The 24,783-nt window shown below is 40.2% G+C and overlaps 1 protein-coding gene across 1 annotated transcript in view; it reads left to right on the forward strand.

Annotated features, from left to right (window-relative positions):
- The window catches only part of LOC122808845 (semaphorin-7A-like), an 851,812-nt gene that overhangs the window by 651,615 nt on the left and 175,414 nt on the right, over positions 1-24,783 (forward strand). Inside the window, exon 11 of the mRNA XM_044079936.1 lies at positions 14,740-14,855. Within this exon, the coding sequence (XP_043935871.1) occupies positions 14,740-14,855 (116 nt within the window). The remainder of the gene's footprint in view (positions 1-14,739; positions 14,856-24,783) is intronic.

A 24,783-nucleotide genomic window follows, 5' to 3' on the forward strand; every position in this document is an offset into this window, starting at 1 on the left:
TGTAAACTAGTTACTTACTATTAACAAGGCAAATGCAGACGAGATGAGTGGATGTTCTCGCTAGGTCCAAGACAAAACACAAAATGCCCATTTTCTCTCAGAGAGTTCTTAAATTAATATCAAACATTACTGCTGGGTTAGCCTGGATGACATCACTTTTTGTCACCTGACTTCAATTCCCAGGCTAAACCAGAAACTAATAGAATTTTAACATCCCTGTGTGAGAAATACATATCTCTCAGATGTTTACTCAGAACTGTGTAGCTGCTAGGAATTCATAAAGCAATAAAGCACTTTACATTTTAAACCTAGTAATTACTTTTCTTTCCAGACAATAGAAAAACTTCTAGCTCTAGACATTGTGTCTGCTCCTGCACTGAAACTAACTTTTATAGCGCAATCGTAAAGCACTTAATTTCAACTTATTTTCTTGAAGTTTTGTAAGTTAATCTTCTATGTTCTGGCAGGGAATGCTGTGGTTACATTCTTGAAGCTCAGTACATAACATATAGTTCTGTATAAATCATATCAATATTCACAAATGACATAGTACAGTTCTGTATAAATCATATCAATATTCACAAATGACATAGAATAATTTACAAAATTTCAGATAGTTTGCTGGGAGTGTCACAGACATAAGCATCACAGCTGCCATACGAGGAGAGTGGCTGTGAAGCTCCAGGTCTCTACCAAAGGTCATGCAGGTGACTGTTCCTCTCTAACTTTCCATCCAGAATAGGAGACCAGGCTTTCTTCTGTTTTATGCTAACCTCTAAACCATCCTTACCAGTAGCATGATCACATTCCTGAACTTTGTTGAGGAGCAGTGCAGATGAACACCCTATATCTATACTATAGGCTAGCACACATATATGGATAATATTCATCACTCCTCTGAACTTCTGATCATACTGCAAACACCATGTACCAACTCTTAAATGACAGGCCTTCTATATACTCGAGTATAAACTCTAACGAAATGGAAACAGCCATAGTTGCTGAATTTCTGCTCTTAATGTATTGAACTATGGAAAGGAACTTGTATCCCATTTTTTCCCAACCCTTTATGCATTCTGGACTTCCCTAGCTCTTCCAAAGTGGCAGTCTTGGGATCCGCCTTCCTACAAGGCTGACTCCTCATGAACTAAAGGGAAGATGTCAATTATAGTCACCCTTTCATATATTTTCCTTGATAGAAATCAGTAAGTGAATCCTGTTAATTCATCATTCCACCATTCTCTTTATTGTGAATTATGTTGTATCCTTTATTCTTTCTTCCTTTTCTAGGTAATCTACCTCTCTCTCTCCATTCCCTTTTTCTGTGTACTTCCCTCCCTGTCCCTTTCAATTCCATGTCACTTAAGCTATCCTGCTTCTCTATTATGCAAAGAATTATGCCACAAATTCACTAAAACACGCTTCCATATCATCTACTCCTCCTGAAGGCTCAGACATGATTGTGTCAAGTAATGCCTCCACTAGTCTTAATGTAGATGAAAGGCCTCTCTGTTTTACTGCCCTTAAAAGTTTTCTTGGCTGCCCTCCTTCTGAGCTTCATCAGAATGCGTGTTCTTCTCCCATTACCTCTAAACATCTTCTCCTATTTGCTCTCACTGTTCCTTAGTTGTTGATGAACCTGCCTTGTTGAATGGTTTGTACAGCTACTCTGGTTTGAAAGTGATACCTTCCAGAACTTTGGCATTGTTGATGCTTTCCATGATCTAGAACAAACATAGAACAAGACTTATTCAATCAATTCTCAATGCTCTTATCAGCTTGCTTTCCCAAAAAAGGAAACAAACCTTCTGATCTGAAATGCTGGTGGGAGGATGAGGAAAAGGGGTGAAAAGGAGAGGCAATGAAGGGATGTCCCCTGTGGATTCTTAAACACCAGGATTGCTATGAACTTATTTTTATCCTACTACTGCACCTCAACTCTTGCAAGTCACTAGTTCCATGCTGAAATTATAACATCCATACAAGGAATGGAAGAAGAAACCCCCATTCACTGTCTCTGAGATAAGGATCCTCACATTATGGCCTGCCTCCTGTAGTCTTATTTTAAACAAGAGAAACAAAATCATTACAACCAAGGGTAGAACATGTAAAGTGCACACAGACTGTAACTGGAAGATAGTGCTCAATTCTGGTGCCAAGTTGTCTGACATTAAAACTGTCCAGTAATCTTACACTCTACAACATTTTTGTAGTATAATCCTGGTCATCTGTGAGAAGTTAGGCCTACTGCCACGGTACCTGTAGGAACATGCAATCCACTACTCTATGCTGATATCTCCGACTGTATCCTAGTATGACTTTATCCTTATTTGGTGATATCTAGACCAGATCGCAAATCATACATTGTACTCTAGATCAGAGGTGCTTGCACTATTTCTATGTCATGGTACCTAGCATTAATTCTGCATTAAAAATTATGTTTTGCTTCCACTACCCAGCAGTAACTACTTTCTGCAAAATGGTTACCCATCCAAAAGTAAACAAAATAGTTAAAAAGTAGCTTTATCGTCATTCAACCATACCCAAGTTACAGCTGAACAAAATTTCATTCCTCCAAGCTCATGCACTAAAACTTAACAGCAGAACACAACACCATATAACAAGACTCAGCAAAATACACTTAAACATCAAGTGAAACAGCCAACCAAAGACCAGAAGTTTTAAAACAAGCATGATACGTGGACTACTTCCATCACCCCACCACCATCTCCATGCATCACCAGCAAAATTTACATCTCAGTTCTTTTGTCTGACCATCCTCTTGTCACCACAGACCTTCCAACTGCCGTTACCTGTAGGCCCAAACAGTTACACCATCCCTAGCAGCATCATGCCTAAGTCCTTCCTTCCAACCCTCTTTCCAACCCACAGTCTTCACAACCACCTCTACCTGCAGGCCTGAATGGTCACACCATCACCAGTAACATCCAAGTCCTTCCTTCCGACACCACCGATTCTCACAATCCAACATCCAGTCTATCACCATCACTGTTCCCATCACTCCAACACCATCCTCCACATCTCAAGGTCAGTCCATTTAACATAAACCCACTGAAATTCCACTTCCCACACTCCGCATCGGCTCAGCTCACCATTTGCAGGCCCAACTTCCACCACTGCAATGTTACGTTACGTTACCAAAAACAGGCAATAATTCCATTGAGGACACCATAAACATTATTGCCTCAACATCTGCTCACTCGACAGCAAAAATGGACTCACCATTTAAAAAAAATCACAAGGTACAACACAAAAACATTAAGTGCATATCAGGAGCTGGAGAGGCCGCTGCTATACAAAGCACCACCATCTTCCTAGTCCCTTTTATGATCCTTGGTTTACTAATGTGTAACTGTATTCATTAACCATTTTAAGCCTTTGCTTCTGTTGAAACACTGCCCTTATACCGCAAAATCTGTAGAAACAAGAGAAAATGCAGACTCTAGCATGAAAGTAGCCAGAAATCAGTTTTCATATTATTACTTAAAGACAACTATGGAATTACACAATGCATACTACAAAACATGCACTTTTTTAACAAACAGTATACTTCTCATCAAAAGGTATAAGCAGAAAAGATTGCCATGCTTATGGTTTCAAAGTACTTGAACTATGAACCCCTATTTTACTGGAAAGACCAGTGAATCTCTCTCTCTCTCTTCAAAATAAAAAAATTCCCCCTCCAGGTTAACTCTTTAGTGGGTTAATGCACACCATGCTGTGCGATTATGTTGGACTGCAGATATCTTACCTACTCTCAGTACTGCTATATAATCAAGCAGTGCCATCACCATTTTAATCAGCTGTGCATTCCCTGCCACCTTCACTTGCAGCCTCAGTAAGACACTGATTTCCACTACTGCATTTACTAGAACTCAAACACAGTACCACAGTGAATAACATTGTCACCTCACAACAAGAGGTTCTCTGGTTTGAATCTCAAATGGGGTGTCTTCTGTGTGGAGTCTGCATGTCTTCCCTTTGTTGGTGTGGATTTTCTCTGGATGGTCCAGTTTCCTCCCACATTCCAAAAGACGTACTAGTTGGATTAGACACTCTAAATTGGCCATAAGTGTGAGTGTGTATGTGAGTGTGGTGTGAAAGAATAACCTCTGCAGGGCTAGCCACACAACTGTGTGAAAATTGGCTCTAGGTGATTGTTACTGTTGAAATGATACCCCGGCCCCACATGCAAAAATGGGAAAAGGGGTTGTGAACAGATGGATGGATGGATTTACCAGAACTCAAATGTAGTTCTGGAGTTAACAGGCAGACAACCCTCTCTGCCAGTGTTTTCTCTTGGAAAATCTGGGCATACTGGGGCAATGCAGCAACTGCCCCATGTACACAGACAACCCTCTCCTCCTACCACCCAACACTACAACCTGCAAGAGATGCACTTACATAGACAAACTGGAAGCAAAGCTCTCTCCAGCCAAGATTGTGCTAGACAGTCAAGAGGAGGTTAACACCTGCACTACACCTCAAGCAACACATAGCCCTTCAAAACCCACACCATCAACACCCACACATAGCAACACTAAACCCACATATGTGGAGGCCCTTAATATTAACCTGCCCAAGCAGCAAGAACCACCGAAGCTGAAACACAAATAAGCACCAGTCACAACCAAAGTGACACATAGCTCACAACACCAGTGTGCCACCCAACAACAGCCCCTAAGGCAAGACAATGTACCCAATACTTTAGTCATAGGTGACTTTATAGTCAGGCACACTGATGCCCCACTCACCAGGCTGAAAAAGGAGAAAATTAGTCAGCTGCCTGTCTGGTGCCAGGATCCGCCACATAACGCATGCACTCAAGTCACTCCACAACAAGTACAAATACGACTCTGTCATTGTCCATGTTGGAGTGAATGATTTGAGACGTACCTCCCTGGACTACATGAAAAGAGACATGGAAGAGCTCTTGGATAATGTGGCCCAGGCAGGTATGACCCTAATCCTGAGTAGCATCCTGCCTTCACCCAGAATGATACCACAGTATAAGGACAAAATTATTGAATTCAACAATTGGCTTAGCTTCTGGTGTCATTCAAAGGGGATCTAGTATCTGTCTGCCTGGGACAACTTGATCAATACTTTGCCAGAGATGGTCTGCATCTGTCACCCCTGGGATTCAGGTTATTGGCTAAAGCTCTTGCCACTCCTGTAGTGCCTTTTTTAGGCAAGGTTCAAAGGACAAAAACCACCAACAGATGCAAGCATGCAAAATCTGAAGGTAATGCTACTCAATGCTATAAGTCTAAACCTCAAAATGCACTCTCTCGAGGCACTCCTAAAAATGGAGGACATCGATATCTGTGCAGTAACTGAGACCTGGTTCAAGGCTCCAGAGAGCACCCCTTTAATACCAGGCTACAACTCTTACCACAGTTTTCGGCCACCAAACCAAGACCGAAACACTAAAGGTGGAGGAGTGTCCGCATTCACCAAGGATATTCACACCTCCAGGCTAGTTGCCCAACACAATGCATCTGAAATTCTCCAGGTGTAACTAACAATAGGTAAGACTACAATCCAAATTGTAGCTTGCTACAGATCCCCCACCATGCCCCAAGATTCTCACTACACCCTTCTATACATACTGGAAAATATTAAGATACAACCAAACACCCTAATACTGGGTGATTTCAACTACCCTGCCATTAACTGGGAAAACTACTCAGGTACCAACACCTTTTCCCAACAGTTCTTGGAATTCATAAATTCTAATGCCCTGGATCAACTAATTCATTGTCCCACCAGGGGCTCCAATATCCTACACCTGGTCATTACCAACATGGGAGATAGATGCTCCACACAAGTGGTCACCCCCTCATTGGTCAGGTTTGACCATAAGCTAATCACCCTTGACATCCGCATCCCACCACCACCCCCCAGTAAGGAAATCTCAGTACAAAACTTCTCCAAAGCTAACTTCATGCTACTCAAGTCAGAAGTGACAAACTTCATGACACCCATGCAGATGGGCACTGAAAGTTCGATTGCTGAATCCCATACTACACTGTACGAGCACATCCACTCGTGCATGAATTGTGCCATCGCAAATAGAACCAAGATTCCCTCCGCCAAAAAAAGGAAGCCAATCTGGTGGTCCCCTGCCATAAACAAACTATACAACAGAATGAAGAAACTGTTGCAGAAAAGAGGAAAATCCCAGGATGCAAAAATACTCCCTTACCAGCCTCGGTAAGAAGCTGAGATCACTCATAAAATCCTCCAAAGCTAATTATGAAAATAGAATTGCCAAAGATTCCAAAGACAACCACAATACATTCTATAGTTATGTCAAGAATCTAAATGGCAATGCTCAGATCTGCTTTGAGCTACAACAGAATGACATTAAATATACTGATCCCAAGGATATTGCCAATATCCTTGCAGATCTATTTAGTGCCAACTTCATCCCCCTCTCACCCCCTAAAGGGCCCATCTCAATACCAAAAGATTGCCAAATTCTGGTAATCATGGCCACACAGGTAGAAACCACACTCTCCAGCTAAGAATACAGCATCCATGGGACCAGACAACATCCTGGGCTGTGTACTAAATGAACTACAAAATGAGCTGGCACCTCACCTAAGTGTCATGTTTAATCATAGCCTCACCTCAGGCCTTGTGCCCACTGAGTGGTGCGCAGCTACAGTATTCTACTCCACAAGGGGGGCTCCACCTTGGACCCCAGGAACTACCATCCCATCAGTCTGATGAGTCTGATCTGCAAGGGCATGGAACGCATTATCATGGAACTTATAAACAAAGACATTGGCAACCTTCAAACACTGGACCGCACCCAGTTTGTGTTCGTGAAGGGACGATCTTGTTCTCCTGAACCTGATTGATTTCTTCAAATCAGTCTCCAGAGGTGTGGACGAGGGTAAGGTGGTCCACACGGCCTATCTGGACCTCGCCAAGGCTTTCGACACCATCCCCCACTCTGGAATCATAGATAAACTTACTAAGCTGGGCATAAATCCCTACGTCACTCGATAGGTTGCCAACTGGCTTACTAACAGAACCCTGACTGTAAAAGTAGCCAACTCCAAATCCAACTCCAGGCAAGTGACAAGTGGAGTACCTCAGGGTTCAGTCCTTCGAGCGCTCTTGTTTGGCATCTACTTCTCTGAAGTACAGCCCAACACTAAAGGACTCTGGCTAGCAAAGTTCACAGATGACTGCAAACTGGGAGTCATTACTGAATCCCCAAAAGATGTGGATATTCTACAAAAGGGCCTTACAGAAACAGATGCTTGGTGTCAGAGCCATGGGCTCAAGCTTAATGCCAAGAAATGTATAGTTATCCCCTTTGGGGAAAAAACATGTAACTATGAATTACCACATAGGTGGCAGTACACTAAATGCCGAAAGTGTGATGAGATACTTAGGGACACAAGTGGACAGTGGTCTCACCTTTGATAACCACATCACCACAACAGTCAGGAAATCCTTCTGTGTGGCACACCTCATCACTAAGGGTTTTTCATCCAGAAAAAAGGAGGTCATTCTCCCACTGTACTCATCCCTCATTAGACCCATTATAGAGTACAACGCCCCGTTTGGTATGTACCTCATAAGATTTCTGCAACAGCTGTTAAGGCCGCAGAAGTAGCTCACTAAAAGAATCACAGGCCTAAAACAGATGCCCTATGCTGACCGTCAAAAAACTCCAACTATACTCTGTGGCATATTGTCTACTCAGAGGTGATCTTTGCTTAACATACAAGGCCATGTCAAACCCTGAGCTGTTGGACAAGCTCCACTTAAAGAAATCCCAGTCCCTCAGAACCACACACTCCAGGGATCTAAACCTTGTCATCACAATGAACAAAGCATGCTGAAGGGATAGGATCCTGACCCAGAGACTCCCCATACTCTGGAATAGACTGCCTATACATGCCAAGCAGAACACCTCCTTGGCCCTCTTCAAAAGGAACCTTGACGATTGGATGGGAGATAGGAAATTCACCCCGGGGATCATATCAGTCACCCTACTAGACAGGGGTCCAGGGAACTAAATACTGTGGGAAGAAATATCCAGGTAATTGTTATGACTAGGCTTGTATAGGCCCTAGGGTCTATAGCCTAGCACCAACCTATGAACCTATTAGAGAAACTTTGCTGTAGACCAGCTTGTTTTCAATTGGCACAACAATGCTTCATTGATGTTATGCTCACTCCAGAGATTCTTTCTGCATTTGACTTCATCAAGCTGATGAAGTATATATCCTTAACCATATAACTTACCTAGTAGGGCCATCATCAGCACAATAAACAAAAACCTTTTCATTAATCTCTGCCAGCCACAAACATACCATAATTATATGGTCATCACTGATTAGTCATTATTACTATAACCTCAATACATCTAATGAGCGAGTTCAAATTTTGTACCACTGTTTCTCATTTTCATGTGCCACACATCCCCATTCTGCTTTATCCATTACCACAATACCACCCCAGATCCTTTCCTGTAATGACCTTCCCAACTACTATCATATCCTTATATATGTGCTTATATTCTGATTCTGGTGAGAGTAGGAGCTGAGTGCAATGATTCCTGACTATTTCTGGTTGGAGAGTGAGTGTCTGTGCTTAACATACCTGATTGGTCTAGTTGCTATTTGAGGCATCTACCAGAAAAAGGCTACAAGTCTACAGACCCTTGCATCATCAGGGACAAGACTGTGGATCACCAAATAGGCTGTGGCCTGCTTCTCATCTTGGGATTGGTGCTAAAACTAGTTAGTTTTAGCTAAAACTAGCTAGTGTTTGCTAGAACTAGCTAGTTGTTTAGTTTCAGCACTCAAAACTGTTTCCTTGTGCTCAGCACTTGCTCAGAACTCATTGTAAGCACTAAATAAACTACAAATTACTACAGCACTCAACTTTCCTCACTTGTCAAGAGGAAAACAGTTCTTAGTACTTAAATTAATAAGCACCTATCCAGGCATGTCCATGGGTCAGCTCCTGGAGTTTTCTCCTGTCCACTTGATGAATCTGGGCATCTTTGGGACAATGTAGCAATTGCCTCATGTACACTGACAACCATCTCCTCCTACCACCCCAACACTACAACCTGTGAGAGATGCACTTATATAGCCAAACTGGAAGCCAAGCTCTCTCCTGCCAAGACTGGACTAGACAGTCAAGAGGAGAAGGTTAACACCTGCACCACCCGACACTCAACACATAGTCCTTCAAAACCCACACTACCAAAACCCACACATAGAAACACAAAGCACACACCCACATTCACGGAGGTTCTCAATAAAAATCTGCCCAAGAAACAGAAACCTCCCAAGTTGAAATGCAGACATTCACCACCCCCCCAACACTACCCAAATGACACATAGCCCACAAAATCAGTGTGCCACTCAACCTCAGCCCATAAGGCAAAACAAGATACCCAACACACTAGTCATAGGTGACTCTACAGTCAGGCACACTGATGTCCCACTCACCAGGCTAAACAAGGAGAAAATTACTGTCAGCTGCCTATCGAGTGCCAGGATCTGCCACATAACACACGCACTCAGGTCACTCCACAACAAGTACAAATATGACTCTGTCATTGCCCATATTGGTGTGAATGACCTGAGACATACCTCCCTGGACTACATGAAAAGAGACATGGAGGAGCACTCGGATCTTGTAGCTGAGGCAGGTATGACCCTAGCCCTGAGTAGCATCCTGCCATCATCCAGAATGATACCACAGTACAAGGACAAAATGATTGACTTCAACAATTGGCTAAGTTTCTTGTGTCATTTTAAGGGGCTCCAGTATCTGTCTGCCTGGGGTGACATGGTCGACAGACCACGATGCTTTGCCAAAGATGGCCTGCACCTGTTGCCACTGGGATTCCGGATACTGGCTAAGGCTCTTCCAACCCCTATAGTGCCTTTTTTAGGAAAGGTTCAAATGCTAAATTCAGAACCGTAACAGGTATAAGCATGCAAACTCTGAGGGTAATGCTACTCAATGCTAGAAGTCTAAACCTCAAAATGCACTCACTTGAGGCACTCCTTAAAATGGAGAACATCGACATGTGTGCAGTGACAGAGACCTGGTTCAAGGCTCCAGAGAGCACCCCTGCATTACCAGGCTATAATCCATACCACACCTTTCAGCCACCTAACCTGGACCAAAACACTAAAGGTGGAGGCGTGTCCATGTTCATTACAAATATCCAGACCTCCAGGCTAGTTGCTCAACATAATGCATGCAAAATTATCCAAGTGCATCTAACACTGGGAAAGACTGCAATTCAGGTTGTAGCTTATTACAGATCCCCCACCATGCCCCAGGATTCCCACTCTTCATTTCTTCAGATACTGGAAAATATTAAGCTACAACTCAATACTTTAATTATGGGCGATTTCAACTCCCCACCATCAACTGAGAAAACTACTCATGTACTAACTCATTTGCTCAACATTTTCTGGAATTCATAAATTCCAATGCCTTGGATCAGCTTGTCCACACCCCCACCAGGGGCAGCAATATCCTGGATCTGGTCATTACCAATATGGGTAACTGGTGTTCCATGCCAGAGGTCAACTCATTGCTGGTCAGATCCGACCAGAAGCTAATCACCCTAGACATCCATATCCCACCCGCACCCCCCATTAAGGAAACAACCGTAAAAAACTACTCCAAAGCCATCTTCATGCTTTTTAAGACAGAAGTGGCAAACTTCACAGAAAATAGAGGTAAGACTGCTGAATCTTACACAAATGCACTGTATAAGCACATACACGAGTGCATGGATCATGCCATCCCCAACAGAACCAAGACGCTATCCTCCAAAAAAAAGGAAGCCAATCTGGTGGTCCCCTGCCATAAACAAACTCTACAACAGAATTTCCAAAAAAAGTGTAAAATCCCAAGATTGGAGGAACTCCCTGGTCAGCCTCAGCAAGAACCTGAGATTGCTTATAAAATCCTCCAAAGCCAGTTATGAAAATAAAATAGCCACTGATTCCAAAGACAACCACAAAGCATTCTACAGCTATGTCAAGAATCTCAATGACAACACTCAGATCTGCTCTGAGCTATAGCACAATGGCACTAAATATACAGAACCAACCGATATTGCCAACATCCTGGCAGATAGGTTCAGTGCTAACTTTACCCACCTCTCACCCTCCAAAGGGCCCATCTTAATACCGGGGAAGACCGCACTCTCCAAAGCCAAGAACACATCATCCATGGGACCAGACAACTTTCTAGGCTGCGTAATGCATGAACTAAAGAATGAACTGGCACCCCACCTAAGTACCATGTTCAATCATAGCCTCACCTCAGGCTATGTGCCTACTGAATGACACACAGCAATGGTTATCCTACTCCACAAAGGGGGTGCTACCACGGGGAAACTACCACCCCATTAGCTTTATGCGCCTGGTCTGCAAGGCTATGGAACGTATCATCTTGGAGCTTATAAACAAAGACATAGGTAACCTCCAAACCCTAGACCATACTCAGTTTGGGTTTGTACAAGGTAGATCATGTCTACTAAACCTGATTGACTTCTTTGAAGCAGTCATTAGAGCTGTAGATGAGGGCAAGGTAATGCACACAGCCTATCCTGACCTCACCAAGGCTTTTGATACCATCCTCCACTCTGGAATTATAGATAAACTTACTAAACTGGACATAAGTCCCTATGTCACAAGATGGGTGGCCAACTGGCTCACTGACAGAACCCACACAGTAAAAGTAGCCGACTCCAAGTCTGACTTCAGACCAGTGACGAATGGAGTTCTACAGGGTTCGGTCCTGGGTCCTTCTCTGAAGTGCAGGCCAACACAGAAGGTCTTTGGCTAACAAAGTTCGCAGATGACTGCAATCTGGGAGCCATACCAGAATCACCTAATGATGCAGACATTCTACAAAAGGACCTCACAAAGACAGATGATTGATGTCAAAGTCATGGCCTCAAGCTTAATGCCAAAAAGTGCACTGTCATCCCCTTTGGGAAAAACTTGGCACCCATGAACTACTACATAGGCGGTAGCTCACAAAACACTGAAAGTGTGATAAGAGACCTCGGGACACAGGTGGACAGTAGTCTTTCCTTTGATAACCACATCATCACAGTAGTCAGGAAATCCTTCTACTTGCCACACCTCATCACAAACGGGTTCTCCTCTAGAAAAAAGGAGGTCATTGTTCCTCACTACTCATCCCTCATCAGACCCATTATAGAGTACAGTGCCCCATTTGGCATGAATCTCACAAGGCACCTACAACAATTGGAAAGACCACAGAAATGCCTAACTAAGAGGATTATCAGCCTCAAACAGATGCCATACGCAGACCATCTCAAAAAACTCCAGCTCTACTCTGTCGCATATCACCTACTCAGAGGCGATCTCTGCCTAACATACAAAGCTATGTCAAATCCAGAGCTGTTGGACATGCTACACTTAAATAAATCCCAATCTCTCCAAACTACACACTCCAGGGACCTAAACCTTTTCACCACAATAAACAGAACATGCTAGAGGGCTAGATTCCTGTCCCAGAGACTTTCCATACACTGGAACAAACTACCCATTCATGTCAAGCAAAGCTCCTCATTGGCTCTCTTTAAGAAAAATCTTGACAACTGGATGGGAAATAGAAGATTCAGAAAATAAAGATCAAACCAAGGTGGAATGGACCAACGAACCAGCCAAATCTGTAAAAACACTTCTTTATTCCGACAAACGATCCAGACAATAACTGCCCACAGAAGAGAATAAAATAAACGTTGAGCACGCTTTCCCTTTGTCAAATACAAAGCTTCCTCAGAACAACCGTAGTTCAAACATAAAATACTTATATACACTGTTAACAGATTAATTCATTGAATAATTGAATAATTATTTGAACAATTGTGATAAATTTGCATTACGCCAAATCTCATAATCGTGATATATCTAATCTAATACATACCAGTATTCTACTCTTTTAAAACAATTAATATTAAAATATATAAATGTATATATTTGTCAGCCTTGATAATTCTGATCAACCTTACAATCCAACTTAACTACCTCATAACACAAATATTACTGTTATTAAAAGCCCTGACCCTTTATATGCAGTAAACAAACAGCTGAACCAAAATAAATGAATGTGCACACTATATTGTACAATCTAATAAACTCGCCTATCTACTCTAACTATGTTGAAATGTATTAAAGATCCACATAAAAAATATATATATGTTGTCTAATATATGATATATGTGTTGTTGCAATGTTAATAAAGTTATCCACTCATAAAATATGTAAATTGTAATAAAAAAGTCTATTGCAGCTGAAGGGAATTGTTGTTATAAAATGCCTCATTACTATGAACATTACAAAAAACTCTTTTTAAATGGAATTAAAAAATACATATAAAATAGATACCTACATCTGTATAACAAAATATTAGTATAGGTAGTGTACTGAAATTAAGACAGGCGAAATTGTAAGGCAGATTACAATATACATGGGGTATTGTTATACAGATGTAGGTATCTATTTTATATGTATTTTTTAATGCCATTTAAAAAGGGTTTTTTGTAATGTTCATAGTAATGAGGCATTTTATAACAACAATTGCCTTCAGCTGTTGTGTTATGAGGTAGTCACGTTGGATTGTGAGGTTGATCAGAATTACCATTATCATTATCGGAATACTGGTATGAAGTCTGTTCTGTGGGCAGTTATTGGCTGGATCGTTTGTTGGAATAAAGAAGTCTTTTTACAGATTTGGCTGGTTCGTTGGTCCATTCCACCTTGGTTTGATCTTTATTTTCTGGTGATAGTGTTCTTTAAATAGAAGATTCACCCCAGGGATCACTTCTGCAGCACTGCTTGACAGGGGCACAGGAACATAATTTTCTTGGGTGCCAAAAGCCAGGGAACCTTTTTGGCTAGGCTTATATAGGCCCCAAGGCTGATAGCCTAGTACCTACCTATGAACCTATGAACCTATGCAAGAAGCAAGTGATATTATCAACAGAGTTGGTGTCTGCTCCCCATCTTTCATGTTCAGCTTCTACAAAAGAGCCATCCTATACTTAAACTGTTTTGTCATTCCACTGATGGTCACTGTGTTAAAGAGAAAGCCTTTTGAATGAATTGTCCTATTACTACCAATAATCATTTACTCTTCCAACTCTTTGATATAATGAGTGGCTGCTGAATGTAGAAGATGGCTTTTGAGGGTGACATTGATTTTCAGATGCATGTCATTTCTACCCCCCCCCAATAAACGCTCCTTCCCCTTTTTCAGCAGTGAGATCCCTTACTGAAGAAATGCCAGCCTAGCAATTTCTTGTTTTCTTTCTTTTTTTTTTTTTTTTTTGCTACAAATGATGATGCTAATGTGCTAATAGGGAATTATCAGTTTTGTATTATGTGAAATAAGCTCATGATCCCATAATGTGTATTTCTGAATATATTGCTTGCATGCACTCACGCTCTCACACATGGTTCTGTAATCCTTAACATCTGCATTCAATACTGTTTGGCAGTTCACCTTTCTGTTGCTGCAAAAATGCAATAGATTTCAGTATTGTGTTGTACACATTAATTTTTTTTAGTTCAGCTTTCTAGACATACACATTACTTTTGTAAATAAGCTAGAGGCAATAAGTAAAAAAAACATTTGCACTGATGCTTGTTTGTCTCTGTCAATCTGTATTCACAGAAAAAGGAAACATTCAGAAGGTTCTCCACCTGAAAGACCAGGCCTTCATCATCTCAGAACTCAACCCATTCAGAAAGGATGCCCCAGTATCCACCATGCATGTGGATAGCACCAAGGTGAGTTTCTACCATAGGAGATATATAGAAATAAAAAATATATATATAGTCAGAAATGGAGTATCTTAAATTGGAAGTCATACAGACACAATTTAGGTGGATGATAATCTTTGTATAAGTGTACTTTGTGTTTTGTATGAAAATATACCTGCAGCTTTCCACTGTTTTATAAATGTCACAGCTACTCACATTTTGTAAAGCAGAAAAGTAACCCAAATATTGTTCAACATTTTGTTACTTTCCCATCTAATGGAGTATTTGCCTGGGGGTTGTTTATTTGGTGTACATATTCTGAATGCAGCACAAATGGATTTTGTACAGGACAGCGCAGAGATGGCCCATGGATGGTCAGTTAGTCTCATTTATAAAGGAGAGGCTAATAGAGAACCTCTTGACCTTTAATGTCATCAACTATGACAGATTAGTCAAGTCATACTGTAAGTCTGTATGTTTTTGGAAAGGAAACGTATTGTTCTTGAGTTATCTAAATGATAGTTTCCTCTATACTTGGGTATGATTGGCACTAGATATTACAATTCGAGGACACTTAAATCATGAATAAGAATGAATCCATAAATACCAAAGCTTCATCAGTCTGACTCACATGCGCACACATATACAAGCACGTGATCAAGCTCACACACACACACACACACACACACACACACACACACACACACACATACAAAAACATACTATGGCTCCAGGTTTCCTATAAATATGTTTATACACTCCTAAAAGATAGTTGTCTTTTAGTAGTACTTAAGGAAATATCCCCACCCCTAGCTATAGTTCCTTAAACTGAGACAGAATTTTAGACCACAATGGCTCAGAAATACCAAAATTTGTGGAATGTACTGGTCTACACCAATCATTCCATTTAATAACCATCAATCCATTCCTGCTGATTAGTAAAAGGGGCACCTTCCATGCATGGGTCATTGGCTGACTTAACAGTTTTCTTATACCTTGACCTGAATCTTACTGAAATATAATGAGGAACACACGTCCGATATTTACATATGCCAAAAATTATCTATAAACAAAAGACAAAAATAATACATGAATTTAATCTCCTGTAGCAAAGTATTTGTTTACCACTTAATATTAAAAACATGTCAAATGTTTAAGCTTTACATTTAAGTCATATGGTTTGAGAATACAACGTTACAAAATATGTTTCTAATTTTAACAATTCATATTCTTTGCATCTGTCTCATTCTAGGATCATCTTGCAGTTATACATAATTAAACATCTCCTCCACCTTCATGACTATCACAAATATGTTGAGACGTTGCATCATTAACTTTTTTTTCTTTCATTTTTCTATCTCATTAACATTACTCTGGTCTGTGATGTATACTCTCATCTTCTTGTTAATTTGTCTTAACAAAATCCACTGCAAACACAACAAGGCATCTAAACTGTCTTGAAGGGATGTGAGAGACTCATGACAATTCTGAGGGAAAAAGAAGTATACCTCATGATCATCAGTTTAACAACGATGCTAGAAACTTCTTCCTCTGATAACACATCCATGTGGGAACATACAGAAAGAAAACAAACTAGGCCTAAAACAGAGACCCATGTACTGCCATAAATCATGGGTAAAAAGAAGGAAGACAGATTAATATCTGAAATTATTCTTTGTGACCATCTTGTGTAGTAGGATACAAACTATGGAAGGATGGTGAATGACAGCCCTCAGTAGGACTCGGGTCACTCTAAAACAATTTCCTGACTTGCTGCCTTGAGCAGTGAAGATAGGACACATAGGATCCTCACTAAATAAACAGCCACACTGGGGCAGTCTCATCACTGAGTTAACACCAAAAAACAGACTAAAATCAGTCTAAGAGATATGTGGTCAGAAGATAAGATATCAGCAGGGGAAACAGGCCTAAGATCACGATGTTAGTGAGCTACAGTCTTAATATCAGTGACTAATGACTGATGTGTGATTCCAGATTTGCGCAGGAAGGATAAAGTCTGCACTATCTTGGGAGATCACATTTCACTGTGATAGTGTTATCTTGAAGTATGTAAATTTTAGCAGAAGGGGATGTCAGGGCACAGTGGGTTTGCCATGTTGCAAAAGACTAATTTAATTGGTTTTATAATCTCAACTATGGATCACAGTTGAGTGATTACAACAGAGTGTGACTAATGGACTGTGGTACAATTATTGCTCCTTCAGAGATCATGTAGGGAGCTACCCAGATACACTTAAACAACCTTCTTTTTAACCTGGTCAATAAAGGAGAAGAAATGGATACTGTGGAAACCCTTTAAAGTATCCCTATTCAATAAAGATGTTTTCAAGGAATGGAGAGAACCAAAGTCCTTTTTAGCAAATTTGGAAAGACTTGAGTGCACATTGAATCCCTGACTATCCACAGATCAGTAGGACCAACCTCCACCAGACAGGAAATAATTAGTCTTGTAGCAGTCATGTCCAGTGCCCAAGTTGTATGGTGTAAGATGAAAATGAGGGCCATAGGCTTAGTGCAAATAAGATCAAACTGAGCCCAATACAAGCAAAATATGTCATCAAACTGACCAGAGAAGGCTGCTTGGACAAAGATGCATATTTAGAGGTTTCTCCATTTGTCTGTTTTTCAAATTCCCAAATCATTTTTGATAGCTCCATCTTGGGACTTTGACTGAAAATTTGATAATAAACTACCCAATGATTTAACATTGCACAATTGATCTCATAATAAGTTTCATAATTATTTGCCCGACAATAGATATAATTTATAGTTTGGTCAATATACTCATTCAGCATAGTTTTATTTGTTCCTTGTTTTGCTAGATATTTTTCTGGCCTATATATTTTATTATATTAGGAATCATTTTGAGTTGTGCAAGTATAAATTTTAAGGTTGTTTTGTAGACCAAGACAGTCTCTTTTTTGACATCAATGTCAGACAATGATTTGTTCTGTTTGGAAGATTAACTGCAGATTTGTTCATTTTGTTGTAGGTTTGTTCAACATTATGGATTTTGTTTTTGCAAGCTGGTTATAAGTGAAGAAGCATAAACATACATGTCAATCTTCAGACAATGAAAATAGGAACAAAGAGCTTTGAAAAATAGGGACATCCAGCTAAAAATCTGGACATCTAGTTAGTATAAATTTTGAATACCAAATAGCACATAAATCCTCCTGCTTCCAGTAGGAATGTGGGATACTACTCAGAAACACATTTAAATCAGAGGGACAAAAATGAAGGATAAATATAACCATATTATTAAATAAACTGTGTAAAATCTGTAGACGTTAATGAACTCTATTGCAAAATTCTACTACACAAGGTCATTTGTTTTTGCTTCAAAAGGAAGGAGTTGTAAGATGCATGTTTCCTTCCTTAAATGTTGCCACTAGTATGTTTTTGGTGTAATGTGGTTTTCGCTGAACTAGACAGCTTCAAAAATTACATGTGATCAGGGAGATTCAGAAAAGTGTGTGATGGGGTAAATCAAGCCTGGGAATAGGGATGAGAGAAGGAAGCAAGAATGTCCTGGATGTTTTGTGATGAGCATGCTAAGACTGATAGGATTTTCCTTTGTATAACATTTCAAGTTATGATTCTTTCAATGCTAACTCTAGTAGTTTGTATAGGATACCTGTTCAATAGTAGTGTTTGTTACTGAAGAAATAAAAAAAAAAAGTGCCAGTGTGGCATTGTAGGGAAGTTGAATTAAATAGTTAATTTTTGTTCTTTGATTTTACTGTCTTCTTTATTAACAATATTGATTAGTAACAAAATATAATCTCAGGTTAACTTATATCTGTGACTTTTTCATTTGTTTACATGTTATTACTACTTTTTTAAATCAAATGTTCATTATCAGTATATTATCATTAATGGAGTTTGAAATGTTTTATCTAACTAAATTTAATAAAATGTTGCTGTGCTTATTTTGATTATTTGAATTATTTCTTTAAACTACTTTGTTAAAAAGTACTTTAATAAAGGTGAACTTAATCTAAAGTGCACTCGTTATAAGAGCTATGGAACATGGAATTTGGATGAAGGCAGCCCTATAAACAAGGAAATAATCTACATTCTTACACACTAAGTGGAAGGATACACTAATGGATGATGGAGCAACTTAGGGAATATGGTCTGTCAACCACACAAAAGTGTGTATCGTGTCAGTTAGCATTAATGAAGGTTTCATGATACACAAGTAGTATCTTTTTCATTAAGCTCTCTGACTGATATAAATTATAATGATCATCCAGTAGTAGTTTCTAAAGCAAGCAGTATACACATCTTGAGTGCTGTTCTATACTTTCTCTCTTGAGGAAAAATAAGAGTTCAGAGTCAAAGACTTGCCACAGTTCATGGTGACCAACAAAGACATGAAATGCTTGGAGAGGGATAAAATGATCAGGTACAATGCAGCAATTGCCTCATGTTCACAGACAACCATTTAATCCTTAAAGAAACACAGTATGGGAGGCATGCACATACATAATTTAAATGGAACAAAAATCTTGCATACAAACAAGGTTGTCAAGAACACACACACACACACACACACACACACACACACACACACTGCATCCACCACACACATAGGCCAAATTATGCTGAGGTACTAAAAAGCAATCTTCCGAAACAACAATGACTTCCTAAGAATAAAAACGGCAATGCTTATCATCAGCATTCTCTAAAGCACTCACCAGAAGCAACACCAAACATCATACATTCGTCTATACCCAGTGGAGCCCCAAGAGCAGAGTCCATAAGGCAAACAAACACATTACCCAGGAGTCTTGTTATAGGGTGCTCCATTGTAGGACACACAGATGTCCCACTCTCCAGACTGAAAAAGTAGAAGATAACAGTTACTTAATTGGAGCCAGAATCTTCCAAGTCACTACATAACAGATACCAGTATGATTCTGTCATAGTCCATGTGGACATACCTGTCTGGACTATATGAAGACAGACATAATTGATTTCTCTGAATATCTGTCTCAGGTAGGTATATACCTTTTACTGCACAGCATCCTACCTTCACAAAGACTGATGCTACATTATGGGCAAACAATGACTGACTTCATTAATTGGCTTAGTTTCTGGTGTCTTCCCAGGGGTATTCAATATTTGTCAGTATCGGAGGACCCAGCTAACAATAATGCTGCTTTGCAAAGGTTGGTCTGCACCTGTCCCCAATAGGCTGCCAAATATTTTAGGCAATATCAAATTGACTGTCCTACCAGCATTGCAAATAAAACCCAAAGAAACCTAAAGGTGTGACTACTCAGTGCTAGAAGCCCCAACAAGAAACTGCACACCCTATAAGCTGTCCTCACTCTGGAGAGTATAGACATCTTTTCCATTACTGAGACATGGTTTAAATCCGCAGAAAGTACTTGAGCAGTGTAAGTTATCAAGTGCATTCCAAACATTTAGACCATCAGCTGCAGAGACAGGAATAAAAGATGGAGGAGTCTTGATCTACGTTAGCTACACGTCTACCTCCAGGTTGGTTAAACAAGACAATGCCCTGGAGTTTATCCACATGCAAATCACCTAAGGCAAAGTCTGATATGAAATCCTAGCAAGTCATAGTTTATCCTCTATGCTCCAAGAATCACATAGCTTATATCTAGACCTACTCAAGAGACTCCGCTTTAAACCAAGTACTCTATTCATGGGAGACTTTAACTACATTCTGTATACTGTCTCAAACTCAGAGGAACAATGATTCCTGGACTTTATTAGCACAAATACCTTTGATCAGACAGTACACACACCCACCAGAGGCTCAGACATACTGGCTCTGGTACTTGTTACTCACCGATATGGGAGAGCACTGCACATCTCCCAGTGTCTCGTCCTCACTGTTAAGGTTCGACCACAAAGCTGTCACCTTCAAATTAAAAATCAACTCTGTAACTCCAGGAAATTCTTTAATAGTTAAGAACTATTCCAAAACAACCTACATCCTATTGAGCAGTAGATTGTCAAAATTCAAAGCCCCTCCTAACCCCGAGTTCACAGAATTGTTCTCAGAGACCATATACAACCATGTAAATGGCTGTATAGAGACTGCTGCACCTACTACAAGCAAACCCAAAATCAATTCTACAAACAAACCACACTGGTGGAATCTTAACCTCAATAGGGTATATAACAAAAGGAAAACTGTCATGGCTAAAGTCAGGAAGAACTCCCATAATTATAAGAGCTCTCTAATTAAGATAAACAGGAAATTAATAGGACTAATTAAGTCCAACAAGGCCAATTATGAGGTCAAGATACCCTCAAATGCTGAGGACAACCGAAAGTCCTTTTACAACTATACCAATAATCTCAAAAGCAGTACACAGCAGTGTGCCAAACTGATGATCAATGTTGTCACCTTCACTGAGCAGAGAGACATAGCGAATCTGCTGGCTGACAAATTTATCTCAGACTTCACCCTCCACTTCCCCCATCTTCCCCATGAAATGCTTGCTAGCATAACCCCATTCCAACTAATAGTAGGAAGCAGTTCCTGGCAGCACTCACTAAAGCCAAAAAGACAGCCTCAATGGGCCCCAGTAATCTTAGATGCCTCCTAAATAGCTTGAAACATGAGTTATCAGAACCACATGAGTCACTTTTCAACTATAGCCTCAAAACAGGCTTTGTACCATGAGAATGGAGGACTGCAATGGTTATCCCATTTCACAAGGGTAGATCAGCAACTGGCCCTGATTGCTACATACCCATTAGTCTGAGTAGTCTAATAAGCAAAGCCATGGAATGAATTATCATGGAAATGATCAACAAAGACATAGACAATCTTCAGACTCTGAACTCGACCCAGTTTGGTTTTGTCAAGGGAAGGTCATGCCAACTAAACCTGGTTTACTTCTCTGAGAAGGGTATCAAGATAATGGATGAGGGGAAAATGGTGCATACCACCTACCTGAACCTGGCTAAGGCATTCAATACAATACCGTACTTAGGTATAGTTGACAAACTCACAGAACTGGACATCAGCACCTACATAACTCAAAAGATTGCCAGCTGGCTCACAGACAGAACACAGGAAACCAGGATTGGTGAGACCAGCTCCACTGGGAGACTGGTCATCAGTGGGGTACCTCTGGACTCTGTGCTGGGACCGCTCCTATGTGGCACCTACTTCTTGGTGGTAAATGCTAATGTCAAGGAACTTTGGCTGACTAAGTTTGTAGATGACTGCAAATCAAGAGCTTTCATAGATTTCTCTCCAGGCATAAACATCTTACAAGAGGGTTTAACACAGACAATTGACTGGTGCCAAAGTCATAGACTAAAACTCTGTGACAAGAAATGCATTAAAGTGCCCAAAATGGTCAGCCAGACTAAGTACTCCATCGATAAGATACCCGTAAGAGCTGACCCAGTAGTCAGGGATCTGGAAATATATGTAGACAGTAATCTGGCCTTTGACAAACATGGGGCCAGGATAGTAAGAAAATCATTCTGGTCACACACCTTATAAGTAAGGGCATGGCATCCAGGTCCAAGGAAGTATAATTTTCATCGTCATAATTGTCCGCCCCCTTTTTTCCCATTTTCTACATGCAGTGGGATGTTGTGTCAGCTGTATCAACTCTACCTGACAGTTTGTCATATCTACAACATGCCTTCTTTTTAAGACAATTAATGGATAGGTTAACAGCACATTAAGCACAATGTTTCTTTGTCTGCTTTGCTTACTGTTATAAAACTGACATGTTTTAATGCTTGGTCAATGTCAGATCTGCTTCAGCAAGCATAAGGAGCAGCTTCTTTTGTATATTTTCACAATCATCATCATCATCATCATCATCATCATCACTATTTCCCTTTTTCCCATTTTTCTACATGGGGTCAGGGTGTAGCATCAACTGTTGTCAACTCTCTCTCTCTCTCTCTATTCAATACAACTCCCTACCTTCTTCGACACTCATGTCTAACTGTCACAGGTCTTCTCTCATACAATCTATCCACCTCTTTGCTGGATGCCCTTTTTCCTTTTGACATTTTATTCACAAGTTTGTCTTCTACTTTTCTGCACGTGTTCTCTCTGACCTTTTCTGCAATTTGAGATACTTTTGTTCTGCTTGCATGTCCTCATTTCTTCATCTGTCTCACAGTGTGCATCCTACCACTCACCTCAGGCACTTCATCTCCATCATCATTACGGCTGTCAATTTCATTAATTAAATAAAAGTTGACCAATCAATAAACTTCACTTGGGCCAATGCCTCTTTTTCAACCATTAGACTTATGCCCAATCATACAACAGAAGAACTGACAAGCCTCCATCTTCAACCAATAGGCTTATACCAAATCACATGGCAAAAGAAGTGACAAGCCTCCATCTTCAGCCAATGGTGATATGCCTCCCTTTTAAAATGGGTCTTAGAGGAACTACCACATTCAAACCAGGATGGCAATCTGCTCTCAGATTTATTATCCAAGTTACTTCACTAGTTTCTGTGTGGTTCTGGATCTCTCCACCTTTATTTCCTTCTTGTGTGCATTCAGTCACTTTAAAATTAAAGGAATGCATTGGATGGCACAGGATATGATTGGCTAAGGCATTTCTTTTATCTTTATGATTAATGTCCTTCATATTGGTTGAAGATGGAGGCTTGTCAGCTCTTCTCTTATTTGATTGGGCATAAGTCTATTGGTTGAATAAGAGGTGTTGGCCCAACTGAGGTTTATTGATTGGTCAACTTTTATTTAATTCATGAAATTGAGAGCTATAATGATAACAATCTGACTACGGTTACAGCAGAAAGGGCTTATCGTAGAGAAGAAAGGCTCTTTACTATTTTTTATTTCTATTTTTATTTTTTGATATTAAAGTTTTGACTTTGGTTTTAAAGGAAAACTCTACCCTCTCATACAGTTTAACTCAATTGTTAGGCTTCTTTTGTACCTACAATATGGTTCCAGCATTGTGTATGTACCAGAAACCTGCTTGTAGTTTTTAAAACTTTTATTTCCTTGCATTGGAGTCAAAGGAAGGGAAAGCCCACTTACTTTTTTTTTAAACTCAACTTCTCACATACTTTGCAAAGAAATTCGTCTTCACCTGCATGACATATCATAGACATAGTTAAATCTGTAGCTTACCCTGTCAGATACTGCTGTCAATCTTGGATGGGTAATTAATCCTGCTAATGTCAGGAACATAGCAGCTGATATAAAAAAAGACAGAAGGCTGTGGGATTGTTAACACTGTTTTTATTGCAGAGGGGAGGAGAACTTAACGCTCACCTTTCATAGGAAAACAAAGCAATTAGATCAGTCACAGGTTTAAAGGCAATTGTCAACTCTTCGGACAAATTTACATAAGCAGCAACACAGTATTGAAATTGTATGCTGTAAATGTTATTTATAATAGTTTCTGTTAAGATAACTTGAGTAGTAGCAAATATTTCTGTGCCATTTAGAGAAAAGTCAATAAATATTTTTTCTTGTAAAGTATAAATGCATTTACCATTTTCAAGCCCCCCCCCACACACACACACACAGGCCAGAACTGCAAAAAGAGAGTCAGATGGCAACCCTATCAACTAGGTGCACTGATAGTGTTCACAAGAAAGTTCTTTTATGCTTTGTGTGACATCCTGCCAGAGGGGGATGCATATCTGGTACATGCAGATCCATTGTAAGAGATTCCCACTGACTTTGAGTCAGTCCTTGCATTGTCTCTCACACACACACACACACACACACACACACACACACACACACACACACACACACACACACACACAGCATGGAGAGAGGTAGAGCAATGTTAGACTACACCAAAAGTAAGACCATTTCTGAGTTTTTAGGGGAATCTGTGAATCCCCTCTTAAAACTGAATCTAGAAACAGAAGAAAATGCGATAGCAGACTTGGCAACAAATACTGAACATTTTGATAAA

Source organism: Protopterus annectens, chromosome 8.part0 (assembly GCF_019279795.1).
Source record: "Protopterus annectens isolate FY-2018-M chromosome 8.part0, PAN1.0, whole genome shotgun sequence".
NCBI classification, from domain to species: Eukaryota; Metazoa; Chordata; order Ceratodontiformes; family Protopteridae; genus Protopterus; species Protopterus annectens.